Genomic DNA, 14,402 nt, shown 5'->3' with positions numbered 1-14,402 from the left:
ACTATAAATTACATTAAGTAAATAAATAAATTAATAAATAAAATTATACTCTACTGAGGTCCCTTCCTTCCCTGAACCCTGCCCTCCCTAACCCCCACTTCCAAATCTCTAGGAATTTCCCAACCCAGAGTTGGCAACCCTATTTTATGGCATCCCTGACCCTGCCATGGGGACACCCCACTATTTTAAGACTGTAAGTTTTTCATTTCAATCAATCCACCAATCCACCAATCCATCCATCCATCCATCCATCCATCCCTCCACCAACCAACCAACCAACCAACCAACCAACCAACCAACCAACCAACCAACCAACCAACCAACCAACCAACCAACCAACCAACCAACCAACCAACCAACCAACCAACCAACCAACCAACCAACCAGTCAGTCAGTCAGTCAGTCAGTCAGTCCGTCAGTCTGTCAGTCCGTCCGTCCATCCATCAATCAATCAATTTAGTTATGTCATTTATAGTCCGCCTTTCTCACTGAGACTCAAGGTGGATTACACAGTGCAAGATTAATACAGTCAATGTCAAGGGTATTTCCATAAACAATGCCCTAGGGTAAATAAATACAAGCAGTTCAAGAGATGGAGATGCTCTTTCTTGCTGCTCGGCACTAGAGGCCAGACCCGGGAAGGCCTATTTCCTGCCTCCCCCTCTAAGACTTGGCTGGGTGGAAGCCTGGGTCAAAGAAAGCACAGTTCTTCACTTTGCTGTCACTGGAGCTCTTCTCCCCTCTCTCCCTCTGGGTGCCATTTTCATTTTACAGGTTGGCCCTGACGGTCACAGCTTCAGTTTTCAACATCTCCCGGTAAAAAGGAGTGTCAAGCAACAGAACTTTGGAAGACCCTTGCCTGAAATCTCAAAAAGTCACTCTCAGTCCGAGTAGGCAGTTCTGGACAAGATGTACCAAGGGTCTGACTCACTAGAAGAGGTCTTCACATTGGGGTAAAGAAGAGTTTTAATTGAGCTAGTATATTTTTATACTGAACTTCCTCCGATGGTATAAATCATTCTCTTCGCCTCCATTTTATCTTCACAGCAACCCTGTGAGGTAGGTTACCCCGAGTGGGTGTGACTGGCCTGAGGCCACCCAGTAAGTTTCACAGCAAGATGGTGATATGAACCTTTCTCCCCCAGACCCTAGTCCAACGCCCTAACTCTCTACATCATGCGGAGTGCTGTTTAAACACAATGGACTGGAACATGCATGCTCTGTAGTTTTTTTCTGTTTTTTTTTAAAATGTTGATGAGTGTTGCTATATTTCCCCCTCTAAATACTTTACAGCACTCTAACAGATCACAGAGGGTTGTCTCTGGAAAGATAAGCCACTGTTCATTCAGAAACGGCTCCATTTCTGGGGGACAAGACTGACTTCCTGAACATGAACAAAGCAGCCACAGGAGGAAGCTGTAGTGAGCACAGGGGAGGGTTTCAGGGCTGTGGCCAGCCTTCCTTATTGGTTGGGGCTGCCATCTTTCCACATGTGGCTTCCAAAGCAACGAATGGGAAATCAGAGGTTTCTTCGTTCGTGACCAAAGAAAGTTCCAGAACACTCTGGCTTCAGCCCATCCATATGTATTTTAGCATCTCCAAATTGCTAGTGTCAGAAACATATAACCTGAATAAGAACAGTTATTTTTAAGTTCAGAAGCTTTTAACCGACATATAATGAACACCTTTCTTAAATGAATAATAACTTCTTTGAGTTATCTTTTGCCTGCTCCTGCTGTGCTCGTTGTTCTATTAACTAAAGGGGGGATTTTTCAGGATCAATTACAATGTAAAGGTGATCAAGATTCTGAAAAATCCTCCTGGGGGTATCTCGGGGGGTGGGTGGGCAAAATGGGGGGAAGATTTCAAAGCACTTCCACTTCTGCGGATGATCGGCTGCCACCAATTTCTTAAACCAGAAAACTTCCTGTTCTAAAAAAGCTCTTGTTCCTCAAACAATATGAATGAAGAAGCTCATTTTGCCTGGTTTAGTTGGCACACTTAGTGTGTGCCGCACAAATCAGTGCTCGAGGTCGGGTCTCTCTCTCTCTCTCTCTCTCTCTCACACACACACACACACACACACACACACACTCAGCCTTGGCAACTCTGCACAGGAATTATAGCAATAGAGACATTTCAAGCCTACATGGAGTACAGATAAGGCAAGCAAAACCATGTGGCATTTTGCGTGAACATACTCTGACCAGTAGAAAAGAGCAAGAGTCCAGGAGCACCTATAAGACTAACAGAATTTGTGGTAGGGTAGGAGCTTTTGTGAGTCATGCAGCCCACTTCTTCAGATACACAGCTCACATCTGAAGAAGTGAGCTGTGGCTCACGAAAGCTCATACCCTCCCTCAAATTTTGTTAGTCTTATAGGTGCTACTGAACTCTTGCTCTTTTCTACTGCTACAGACAGACTAACATGGCTATCCATCTTGAGACTCTGACCAGGCACCAGAGACAGGCACACTCCATTCTTGCATGGCTTCCGTTCCTGGGCTCTTGCGCGTATTAGCCAGCTGTATATTACCCTGTCAGAAGCCACTGGAGGTAAAATGGGTGCCTTTCTGCCCCAAGAAGCTGGTTATATATTGGAACATTCCTGAGCAGTAGGCTTGGCAGGTTCCCTTACTCTTCTGGCAGAAGGGGTGGAGGATCTGGCACATACCAAAGGTGATATCCCCATGCGTGTGCATGTCTGCTGCCAGGCACTATGACATCACTTTAAGAAGTGACATCATTCATTCATTCATTCATTCATTCATTCATAGTCCTCCTATTTCACTGAGACTCAAGGTGGATTACATAGTGTGAGAATGGTACAATCAGTATCAAGGACATTTCCATACAATGTAAAGGATATTTCCATAAACGATGCCATAGGGTAAATAAATACAAGTTTACAAAGACATAGCATTAGCAAGGATCCAATACGGAGTTGAAGAATTGCTGAAACAGAACATAATCAGTTCTACAACTGATATTAGATAACATGACACACAGGTAATATATAGAAGTACATATTCAAAACAACAAATAATATGCAAGGCAACATAGTGGTGAAGTCTGTGGTCCCTAACTCATTAGTGAAGCATCTGAGACCCCCTCCCTACAATGCAGCCCTCCTATCTGAGCAAAAAGCCTTTTTGAATAATTTGGTTTTGCATCATTTGTGGAAAGCCAGGAGAGGGGGGGCTCTCCTCACCTCCCCAGGCAGACCATTCTAGAGGGTGGGGGGTACCACAGAGAAAGCCCGTGTACAAGCTGCTGTTGACTTCATCCATGTGCAGGCTGGCACCTGCAAGAGACCCTGTTCAGATGAGCGAAGCTGCTGTAGAGGGACATAGGGAGGGAGGTGGTCCCGTAGGTATGCCGGGCCAAGGCCGTGAAGAGCTTTCATTGAGCTGGTCCAGAAGGTTTCTTGCCTCCCAGCCCCGTTCTCCTGGCCTTCTCCCCGCCCCCCATCCAGGTGAGTGGTGATGGAGGCAGAGGCTAGGAGCAGGAGATTCCCCGTCCCCACTGGGGGACTGGCGGCCCTCGGCGAGAGGCTCTAGAATTACACTGCTTACCCTAGGCAGCCACTGGTTTCCCCTAACCTGAAAGGCCAAACTAGAATTTTGTCTGGTCAACAAACCTGTTCGTTGTGCCTCGTTCCTGGCCTTGCTTGGCAGCTGCTTAAAACCCATTGATGAAAGGCCCTAAACTAACTTGCAGTACGTCCAATGCATTCGGACATGTCCAATGCATTTACAAACCATGCTCATTTTTTTAAAGAGAAGCATTATTATGAGGCAATTAAGAACAATAAAAATCCAACTATTCAAAATTCATTCTCAAAGCCAATGGAATAATGATAGAGGGACCGCTTGCTCCCAAATGAACCTGCTCAAGAGGCGCCCCCACTTTCTGGAGCAAACTGAGCAAGTACCAAGAACAGACCTCTCTGGAACGATGCCAGGAGCATCAAACCAAGCTGTCACTTGGCCTTACCTGGGGATGAAAAAGCAGCGGGGAAGGCCTCAAGTACTTCTCCTTTAGTGCTCCCACTGAGTCCGCCACCTTCCGCTTCTCCACCCTGCTGGACAGCAACACAGAGGGTTACATACCTCACAGGGCCTCGAGGCAGAAACGAAATCACACTGCCCTGCCTGTTGGAGACGTGTGCAATTGGGAGCTGCTTGGACCTCTGGGGGCGAGTCAGTGACGTTGGATTCTTGGGGATTGGGGCTGCAATCCACCAGATAGGAGGGGATAGTTCTGCTGCCTGCTTCCTCTAAGAACCGTTGGCGTTGCCCCAAAGTATTACCCCAACTTTGCACCATATTCTAGCTCGGTGCAGATCTTAAACATTAGAAATATCGGTAGAGAACTGTGGGATTGCACCTGATGGCTCCACTACTGAAACATCAGCAGCAAGCTTTCTGTATGGACAAGTGCCTGCACATAGACTCTTCCATGTGATTGGGAAAGCCAATAGGTGCGATCCTGTGCTTAGAGTGTTTTTTAACTGTATGAACAGGGTTAGCTGTGGCCAGATGAACTGCAAATAGATATTCTCCCAATGGACCTTTGCTGAAGCTCAATGGTAGCTTGGATTGCCAAGTTGAGCCAGGTCGAGCCTGGCAACCAGCCAGAGGGGTGGGGGTGGGGGCAAAGAATGGCAAGCATGTGGCATCACTGGCATCACTACACTTCTCTGTACAATCCAGATGGAGCAATGAGTATGTCTAGGAATCATCGGAAACTCTGTGGTATTACTATAGAGTTTCCAGCAATTCCTAGAGTTACCCACTGTCACTTCCAGGTTGTGTTCAGATATGAGGTACCAGCACTGAGGCTGGCAAAGTTTTTATTTTTCTCCACTGCTGCTTGGAGCAGCATCACGCAGGCAACATTGGTGGTAGGCGGGAACATAATGGTAGCATGTATTTCTTGACTGCAGATTCAGTTCATGCCATCTCGCATGAAAATGGTCTCTAGCAGCAGAGTAAGGAAAGACTTCTGTCTCAATCCTTGGAGAGTCACAGGAGCTGTTACTGAGCTACATGGACCAGTGGTCTAATTTGGTGTAAGGCAGTTTCATAGGTGCTTCTGCCATGTGTGCATTTACACATTTTGCACATGTATCAAAGTGTTATAACTTGGTTGAGAATTTTCACTCATGTGCAGGATGTAATAGGCCTCAGCTCATGCATAAGAGCTCAGAACCTCTCAGCACAATTATGTGCAGAAAATAAATATGGTGCCAAAGGAGGAGGAGAAACACTTTCATAAGATATTGGTGCATGTTTCTAGTAAACCTGTCCAGTCCAGTTGCTGTGTGACCATTGTGGCCGGCAGTCCATACACACTGCAATTCTTGCCATTGAAAAAAAATGTTGAGAACTTTAGCCAAAAGGTGGAAAAAAATAAGGAGTCAAATCCTGTGAAAGTATGTGACAAAAAAGAGTGTAGACAATTACAGATGTTTAACCTATTACGCCATTGACTGGACTTCAAACCTTTCGCAGACTGACTGCTTTAGTTCAACATTTTGCCAAGATGGCTGTATATCCCAAACACATTGAATGCCTGTCCTTCGACCCTTCCCTTCCTTTGGCCTTCTGGTCCTCCGCTACTTCCCTAAGTCTTCTATTTTAATTGGTAATGGCTCCCCCAACGCCTCGTTATTCTCATATGATCTCTGGCTCATACACTGAAGTATTGGAAGAATTTCATTCCTGTATTTCCCCAGTTATGGAGGATATCATCATCAAAGCATTTTGCGATACCTCAAGTAGCATTCCCAAAGGAATAAGAATAGAAAGGAGAGCCAGAAAAATGGGATATTTTGGTCCAAGTTCTCAGAATCATGGAGTCACAAGCAAGCAGCTTTTTATAGATACAGCAGCTTTGGTGTGGCTCAGGGGCTCCTCAACTGGCAAAATGTTGCCCATTCAGATTGACTCAGGTAACACATCAGAGCGCCACTTGGGGAGTGAATGAATGTGGCCCCTTTACATGCGATGGCTTACATTCCTAAGAACATATATAATGTGTGCTGCAAAATACAACATAAATGTATCTGCTGGATTAGATCAAAGGTCCATCTAGTCACACACAGTGGCAACCAGATGCCCCCGGAAGGCCTATTACAAGCAGGGCATAGAGGTTAAAACCTCCCCTACTTCTGCCCCCCCAGTAAGATGCATTCGGAGGTATATTCCAACTGAACACGGTGGTCCCATTCAGCGAAGAGGTGCTCTTTTCCTCCATGAATCTGTCTAAACCCTAGCTAAGCTAGTAGCCACCATCACTTCCCATGGCAGAGAGTTCCATAAATTGTTGTTGCATTATCCATGCAACCAGGCCTTTTTTTCTGGGAAAAGAGGTGGGGGAACTCAGTGGGTTGCCAGCACAGGGGGCAACTCCTGGTGGGAGGTGGTGCCCCTGGTACCATGTGCGCACGTGCAAAGTGCATGCATGCTTCCAGAACTGCACAGTAACATCACTTTGGGTCAGCTGGAACAAGGGGAGGAGTTTTTAAAAATTTAAATCGCCCTCAGTGAAAATAGTCACAAGGCTGGTGGCCCCGCCCCCTGATCTCCAGACAGAGGGGAGTTGAGATTGCCCTCCGCACATGGTGCGGAGGGCAATCTAAACTCTCCTCTGTCTGGAGATCAGGGGGCAGGGCCACCAACCATGTGACCATTTTCCAGAGGTGCCGGAACTCTATTCCATGGTGTTCGGGCTGAAAAAAAGCACTGCATGCAACCCTAAGCAGAGTTACTCCAGTGTAAGTCACTGTGATGCATGCAACAAAGAAAAAAATTCATGTAACCATGTTAGGAATGCTTCTGAAATTCCCCTCATCTGAATTTCTCTCCAAAGTTAGGAGCTCTGAATGATCTCCTCTAATTTCCAAAGTGGAAACAAGGCATGGCGATCCTTTACTGTAAAAAAATTTACTATTTTCAAATTTTGTAGAGCGAACTCTCGGTGCCATTATTTCGTTTGGGACTCCCCCCTCCAAAGGGTATATAAGACACTAGGTGGGAAAGCAGTCTTGATGTGACGTTTCAATCATTGCAGAACAACTGCTGATATAAAGGGAAGAAAATGCAGCATGCGGAAAGACCCATGGCGTACCAAGGGTCTTTCTGTGTTGTGTTTTACCAATATTGAGGAGCACATCCTGACACAAATCATACATTTAACCATGCTAGTTTTTCAGCAGTGTCTTATCTATGTGCATCAACCACAAACAGAAGGAGAAGATGAGAAAGAACTGAAGGAGCTGAAATGCGGCAAAACTTGTGCGTGCTAGGTTCAGTTTGTGAAACTATCTCTAGGAGAAGTCAGGAGGGGTGGAATGAACCACAACGAGAACCCGGGGAACTATAAAGGAATGAAAAGGGGAGCAGGGAGGGAATCTGCTGTTTTCATACAGTGCTATCTTTTCATGTTACTCTTATTATCCATGGATCACAACAACACTCAAATTCTTGTGTTCCCCAACAAAAACGGGGGCATATACATGCATACATGCAACCTTAGCTTCCTGTTTGCCATGCATTACTGTATCCCCTTCTGAAACTGAGGGCCAAGCTACAAGTGACGAATGACACTTGAACGGCAAGTGGACTGAGTGGAGGACAAGTGAACAGGGAGATATACACTTGCCGTTCAAGTGTCATTCGTCACTTGTAGCTTGGCCCTGAGCTGCAGCTTTTTCACCACCTACCACTCTTGCTTGCTGTTATCCACCTATGGCTCACTCGATCTTCGGCCACTACTTATGGAACTTGCCTCTGTCCTAGCTTATCTCCTGCTACCTGCCTCTGGCCACACTGGAAAGGTAGCCAATTTCCCTCCTCGCATCCTGAAACCTGAGTACTATGAACCTCATCTCCTCTTGGCTAATTGTGCATATGTGGATGGCGCAGCCCGCAAGGGACAATGCTTAAGGCAGGGTATGTTAATACCTGTAGATGGGGTCCATGAAAAAAGGCGATGGCTTAGCGTAATGCAGGGATGGCTGTGGCGGCATCTGAGCATGAGAAATCTTGGGTAATACTTCATTGGCCATTAGCTTCCTCTCTCCGTAAATGTGGTTCTTCCGGGAGTCCCGGCTCCCGTTCTGGCTGGCCCGAATGCGGTTCCCAATGCTCAGGTCTAGTGGCTGTTCCTCCCCAGAAGGATGGGCGGGTAGGATTTTGGGGGGTGGCAAGGCTGGCTTAATTTCTTTTGGCTTTGTGGTAAGGTCGAAGGGTGATTCGGAGCTGCTGCTGCCCATTTTGTGAAGGTCCCTGGGCGACTTTGGTTCTGCCTTGACCAGCAAGCTGTGATTCAGGGTCCGGTCCGTAAAAGGGTACAACGAATGGGGGAAGTTAGGGAGGAACTGGAATGGAAACATGGAATGATAAGGGAGGGAACCTATTTTCTTCTCCTGCATCCCCATGAAGCCGGGCCCAAAGTATTTCTCCGCGATGGAGGCGATGGCCTTTATAGAGTCGTTGGCCGCCCCCACCGTGGGAAGCATCTGCTCTTCAGGGGGAGGGAAGAATGAATGCTGAGAGTAGAAAAGAGGGATGTCGCTCATGTTGTTGGCAGAACTGGCGGACACCGAGCTACCGATGAAATCCGGTTTGCTTTCAGGCGGGTTGCTCTTGTCCTTCATTTTGTCCCTGTCACTCTCCACGTCGCTTTCCAGATCCGACCCGGTGCCAGTGGTGGTGTCCAGATCTGTGCCCGTGGTGGTGTTGATGTCCTCAAAATCACTCGCATCTGACACATCGCTGGTCCTAGCTTTGTGCTTCTCTAGGTAGGAGTTCCCCAGGTTACTGTTGTTGAACTTCTCCTCCCCTGAGTTGGGGTGGCCGCTGTTGCTCACTGCAGAAATAAGGGGGAGGGCTGGGTTCCCCAGGGGGCTGGGAAGCTTGGCGTCTTGGGTGTGGTTGATGGGACTCTTGAGCAGCGGTGTCGGAGGTAATAAAGGGGGCCTAGGATATAGAGAGGGAGGGAAAATACCTGGGAAGCCAGGAGTGAGGGCTGGAAATGTTGGAGGAGTGGGTGAAAACGGAAGTCCTCCTGGGTGCGGCCGGGATGGGAAGTAGTCGTTGAACCCAAGGCTGGCGTGGTTGAGATTGGGAGATGGCTTGGATTTGTCCATCATGGAGCTGGGGGTTAGAGGCAAGCCTGGGCCGAAAATCCCCCCAGGGTTATAATGGTTCTTGCCCTCACAGAAGCGCCGGTGCTTGTTCAGTGAAGAGGTGGTACTGAACATCTGCCCGCAGTCCTTGCATTTGATCTGGGTCCGGCAGTCGGCGTGCATCCGCTTGTGACGGCACAGGTTGGAGAACTGCGTGTAGGACTTGTGGCAGACCTCACCTAAAGCATCAACAGAAACCAAAACACCAAAACCCAATATGAAATTAATATGAAATAGCTAGTTGAAAGTATGCGGGGTGGAGATTACAGCCCTTTTCAGTCATTACAGTTTTGGAGTTCTGAACTTGGATGCTGGGAGAATGTCCTACACATGATCCTCTCAATATGAGAATTCGCTGTTTTGTGCAAACAGGGCAGTTCTCATATTTTCCAGCTTCGGCACACACAATTGGAAACCCAGATTTTTTTTTTTTTTGGTCAGCTAGAAAATACATTGGCTGCTGTATTCACACAAAATGGCGGACACATGTATTGAGAGGATTGTACATAGCATGCTCTCGTGGAACATGGGGTAGAAGATCCAAAATCATAATGAATGAAGGTCTTAAGCATCTTGTAGCTTAAAAAAAAATTCTAATCAACCCCAAGATCACTGGCAGACAAAGGTCTTGCTAAGATCATCTTAACTGGACTGAACCTTGGATGTATGTATGCACAGCCTGTATTCTATCACTGAGCTACAAGTCCTTTCCTAACATAAAGCTGTCTTATGCTAAGTCAAACCATTGGTCCAAGTAGCACAGTCCTATTTCTTCTGCCTGAGAGTAATTCTTCAAGGTCTTCAGCAGAGAAAAGTCTTTCCTAATACTTACAACTGGAGAGGCTTTAATTCTGCCTAGGATTGTATCTGAGACTTACGAATTCAAAACATATGCTTTTACAAGGAAGCTATGGTTCCTCCTTGAAAGCTGCCTCATTCTGAGTCATATTGGATCATCAAGTGTTGTGTATTTTGGTTAGCAGAAGCTCTCTAGCATCTCTGGTAAAGGGAGGTCTTTCCCAGCCCCGCAGCCTTTATCAGGAAAGGCCTAAGATTGAAGCATAGATGGAAGACCTGTGAAGATCATATAGGCTCCAGATCGGATCACTGTCAGGAAGGGAAAATTGTTGAAGACCCACCATACACCACGAGAACCAGCATGGTGTATTAGCTAGAGTGTTGGGCTAGGATTTGGGAAACCCCAGTTCAGATGCCAACTCTGCAGTGGAAGGTTGCTGGGTGACCTCAGACCAGTCACACACTCTCCCCCTAACCTACCTAAGGTTGTGAGAACAAAAAGGAGCATGGGAGAATGACATTGTAGGCTGCTTTGGGTCCCCACTGAGTGAAAAGCAGGGTATAAGTAAATGAGGAATGAATGGATAAAAACCACTGAGCCGAAGTACCGTCCTTTATTAACTCATATAGTGGGCTTATACTTTGAGCCATGGATGCATCCAGGGCTTTTTTTCTGGGAAAAGAGGTGATGGAACTCAGTGGGTTGCCCTTGGAGAAAATGATCACATGGCTGGTGGCCCCACCCCCTGATCTCCAGACAGAGGGGAGTTCAGGGGGGTGGGGAGATCAGGGGGGCGGGGCCACCAGCTATGTGATCAAGAGGTTCCGGAACTCCATTCCACCACGTTCCAGCTGAAAAAAAGCCGTGGATGCATCTAGTTCAATGTTTTCTACCCTGATGGGCCATGTCTCTCCAAGGTTTCCCAAAGCACGCAGAGATGGCGTAGACTTAACATGGAACTTCTGCATGCCAAGTATGTGCTCTACTTCGACCAAAGACTCCCTTATCTCAATTTACAGTGGTATTATCACAAGCTGATCACTGGTCCACGTCTCTCAGTAATGTCTACTCTTGACTGGCAGAAGTTCTACAAGTTTCCAGTTGTGTGTGTTTGTGTGTGTGGGGAGATCTTTTTCCAAACACATTTGCAGAAAACTGACATCATGTGTTATTATAACTCAAGGATTTTTTTTTATGGTGGGGGAAGAGATGAAATTATTATTATCACAGTAAATAAAGTCGGACTAGCACTTTATGTTAGTTGAAAATGCTCTTCTTGCCATCTGGCTGGGCAGTCAGGAAGTTGCCAAGGTTGTCAAGAGAAGAACGTGGATTCATATCATCATATCAAGTGTTATTTTATTTAATTTCCCCTCCCCTCCCCTCCCCTTTATTATTATTGTTATAGTCATTAATAGCAAGTTATTTCTCCATGGGGACGCTCTATAAATATTTCTCAAATCATTTTCAAGCACAAAGGGAGAGATGGTGTTTATTAAATGATAGAAAGACTAAAAGGAAATATCACCCCAGCATTTCACACAGTGAGGTCAACGGCCCAATCAGCAAGTTGCATTCTCTTGGGTTTAGTTGTCAAGGCCAAATAAAGCTAAGAATCTATGACTGTGTGATGTCCCAAAATGCAGCCCCAGGGGTTCTGATATGTATCAGGCTCATAGCATCAGGGGTTAACTATTTCCCCACAAACTGTTTTCCCTAATCCAAACTGCTCTCTCCCCCAGGCTCTTTCAGACATGGTAGGGGAAAAGATACATGTATGTGCCTGTCATTTCCACCTCAGCTGTGGCTTACAACATGTGGGACAGAAGTCCATTAATGACTACAGAAATAGCATGTGGGGCAAGAGTTAAGCATCCCATATCCCAGTACCATGCTTCTACAGGTGCCTAATTTGGACTGCGACTATGGCATGCAGGAAAAAGGGGTCTTAGTCTTCCTTCTCCACAGCACCATTTTCCTAATCTGAAATGGTCCTGGGGAAGCAATATTTGACATATTATTAGAGTAGAGGTGAGCATGAACCGAAATATGAACCTAAGTTCGTCACGAACCAGGCCAGTTCATGGTTCGCAAACTGGCGGTTCATGGGAGCTCATTTCTCACGAACCATAACAAATTTCAGCCCGGTCCATTTAGTTCATATTTTGGTTCATCACTGAAGACAGCCTGGCGCCGATGGGATCACTGCAGACATTCTGCTGACCTGGAAGTGACATTTTCATGAACCAAATGAACCCGTTCATGAACTGGAGCAAGTTTGTGAAAGTTCATGGATTGTGGTTTGTGAAACACTACAAACCACGAACCGCATGGTTCAGAATTTTCTCCGTTCGTGCCCATCTCTATTTTGGAGCCATATTATTCTGGACAGAGAAGAAAACTGACAGAAAGAAAATTGATTCATTTGAAATGTGTTGCTGGAGGAGAGTTTTGTGGATACCATGGACAGCCAAAAAGACGAATAAGTGGGCGCTAGATCAAATCAAGCCTGAATTCTCCCTACAAGCTAAAATGGCAAAACTGAGGCTATCGTGCTTTGGTCACACCATGAAAAGACAAGATTCTCTGGAAAAGTCAATAATGATAGGAAAAGGCAGTAGGAAAAGGAGAAGACCTAAAATGAGTTGGCTTGACACAATAAAAGAAGACTCATCCTCCAGTTTGCAGGATCTGAGCAAGTCTGTTAATGATGGGACATTTTGGAGGTCTTTCATTCATAGGGTCACCATAGGTCGAAGGTGACTTAATGACACATAACACACATTTTGGAGCCAAATTGGGCCCTCCTGGGACCAGTGCAGGTTAGGAAAATGGCACAGGAGGAGACTGAAGTCCTTTATCCATGCACTTTGAGACACTAATCCAAATCAGGTATTGCATGTGTTGGAACTGTGGAGAACACACAACTCACGTCTGATTGCTACACAGGCCACAGAGTGGGGACTCCAGACTCTCCCCGTGTATTCCATATGCAAATCATCTAAATGGCTGCCATTATGCAGCCAGCTGGACTTTTCAATATACACCAGTTCTACCAAACAGACAGAAAACTCAACACAAATTGTTTTTTTCCAGGACGTCTCCATTTTCAGTTCCAAATCCTGCCTTCTAGCTGAGTTGTTCCTTCAGGCACTTCTGAAGCACGGGTCTATCAGGTGGTGTCAACTGTTTATTTATGCCCAAATCAGGGCAAAAAAAAGGAAGGAAAGAAAGAAATGAAATGGGGAAAGGGGGAGGAAATGAGGGAGAACACAATGAAAAAGCAAAATTGGTGGGACTTGCTGTGGAGTTTCGCTTTTAACCTGTCAAAAACCTGCCACAAATGTTTACTGAAAAAACAGAGGCCGAATGTAAAGCAAAAAAAAAAATGAGAAAGAACGATAAAGTGGTGGAATTCCATCTTGTGCTCTGACCTATAAAATTACAGTGGCTGCTTGTGGAGGCAAAACCGGCATTTGCGGGGGAGGGGGGGCCCTCCGGATATGTGCAATTATATTGCCCAGCCGGGTCTCTGAGACGGCCATGACAACTTACATATGAAAGGTTTGACAGTGCTGTGAATGTGCTTATGCTGCTTGAGGCCAGACGAAGTAGCAAAAGTTTTCCCACAATCTGGGCAGGCATGTGCCCGTGCGCCAACGTGCTGGGAACGGATGTGCCGCTGGAGGTTGCTGGGGTCAGTAAACACCTGGAAGAAGGGGAAGAGAATTGCCTTGAAGAACAATTGCGACAGCTATGGCTGAAGGGGGTATCCTCAGCTCACAAAACATCAGCAAATTCTAAGGCAGTCCTATTGGGCAGAGGTTTTCAGGATATGCTTGTCAGTTGCCTGGAAGTGGTGGGCAATCTCCTGAGCATCTACCTCGGTGGCAAACTCCCCAGAGATTGCCCACCAGCAGCAGGCAACCCTGGAAAAAGTGCCACAGACATGCTCCTAATGGGGCATGATGAAGTTCACCAGCCAGGGGTGTGCTCCCATGCTTCACTGGGGCCAATTTTGACCCCCAAACAGGCCAGAATTAGCCCCACACAAAGTGTGGGAGCATGCTTCTGGCTGGCTTGATGACATCACTTCCAGGAAATGATGTCATTGCACCTCTCTGGGAGTGTGCACACTCAAAGAATGCACACAAGGAGCTTGGAGCCGGTAAGTCCTGGTTCCCCCCCCCGCCCCCAGCTGGGAGGGTATAAGAACCTGAGAACCCTATTTCAGATGGATGCTGTTCTGCAGTCGAAGTCCAGTGGCACCTTAAAGACCAACAAGATTTTCGGAAGTCCGACTCTCGAAAGCTTATAGCCTGGAAATCTTGTTGACCTTTAAGTTGCCAAGGGATTTGAATTTGGCTTTTCTAGCGGGGCAGAGGTTCTCAAATATTTTAAAGCTCT

At 46.5% G+C, this 14,402-nt stretch overlaps 1 protein-coding gene across 1 annotated transcript in view; it reads right to left on the bottom strand.

Annotated features, from left to right (window-relative positions):
* PRDM16 (PR/SET domain 16) overlaps window positions 1–14,402 on the bottom strand; it is a 321,075-nt gene that overhangs the window by 27,427 nt on the left and 279,246 nt on the right. Inside the window, exons 9-11 of the mRNA XM_055001781.1 lie at window positions 13,551–13,704; window positions 7,971–9,375; window positions 3,997–4,081 (exon numbers count right to left, since the gene is read on the bottom strand). Coding sequence (XP_054857756.1) covers window positions 3,997–4,081; window positions 7,971–9,375; window positions 13,551–13,704 — 1,644 coding nt within the window. The remainder of the gene's footprint in view (window positions 1–3,996; window positions 4,082–7,970; window positions 9,376–13,550; window positions 13,705–14,402) is intronic.

This window comes from Eublepharis macularius, chromosome 17 (assembly GCF_028583425.1).
Source record: "Eublepharis macularius isolate TG4126 chromosome 17, MPM_Emac_v1.0, whole genome shotgun sequence".
NCBI lineage: Eukaryota > Metazoa > Chordata > Lepidosauria > Squamata > Eublepharidae > Eublepharis > Eublepharis macularius.
The sequence above is the reverse complement of the archived record's forward strand: the minus strand, read 5'-3'. Positions and strand labels throughout refer to the sequence as shown.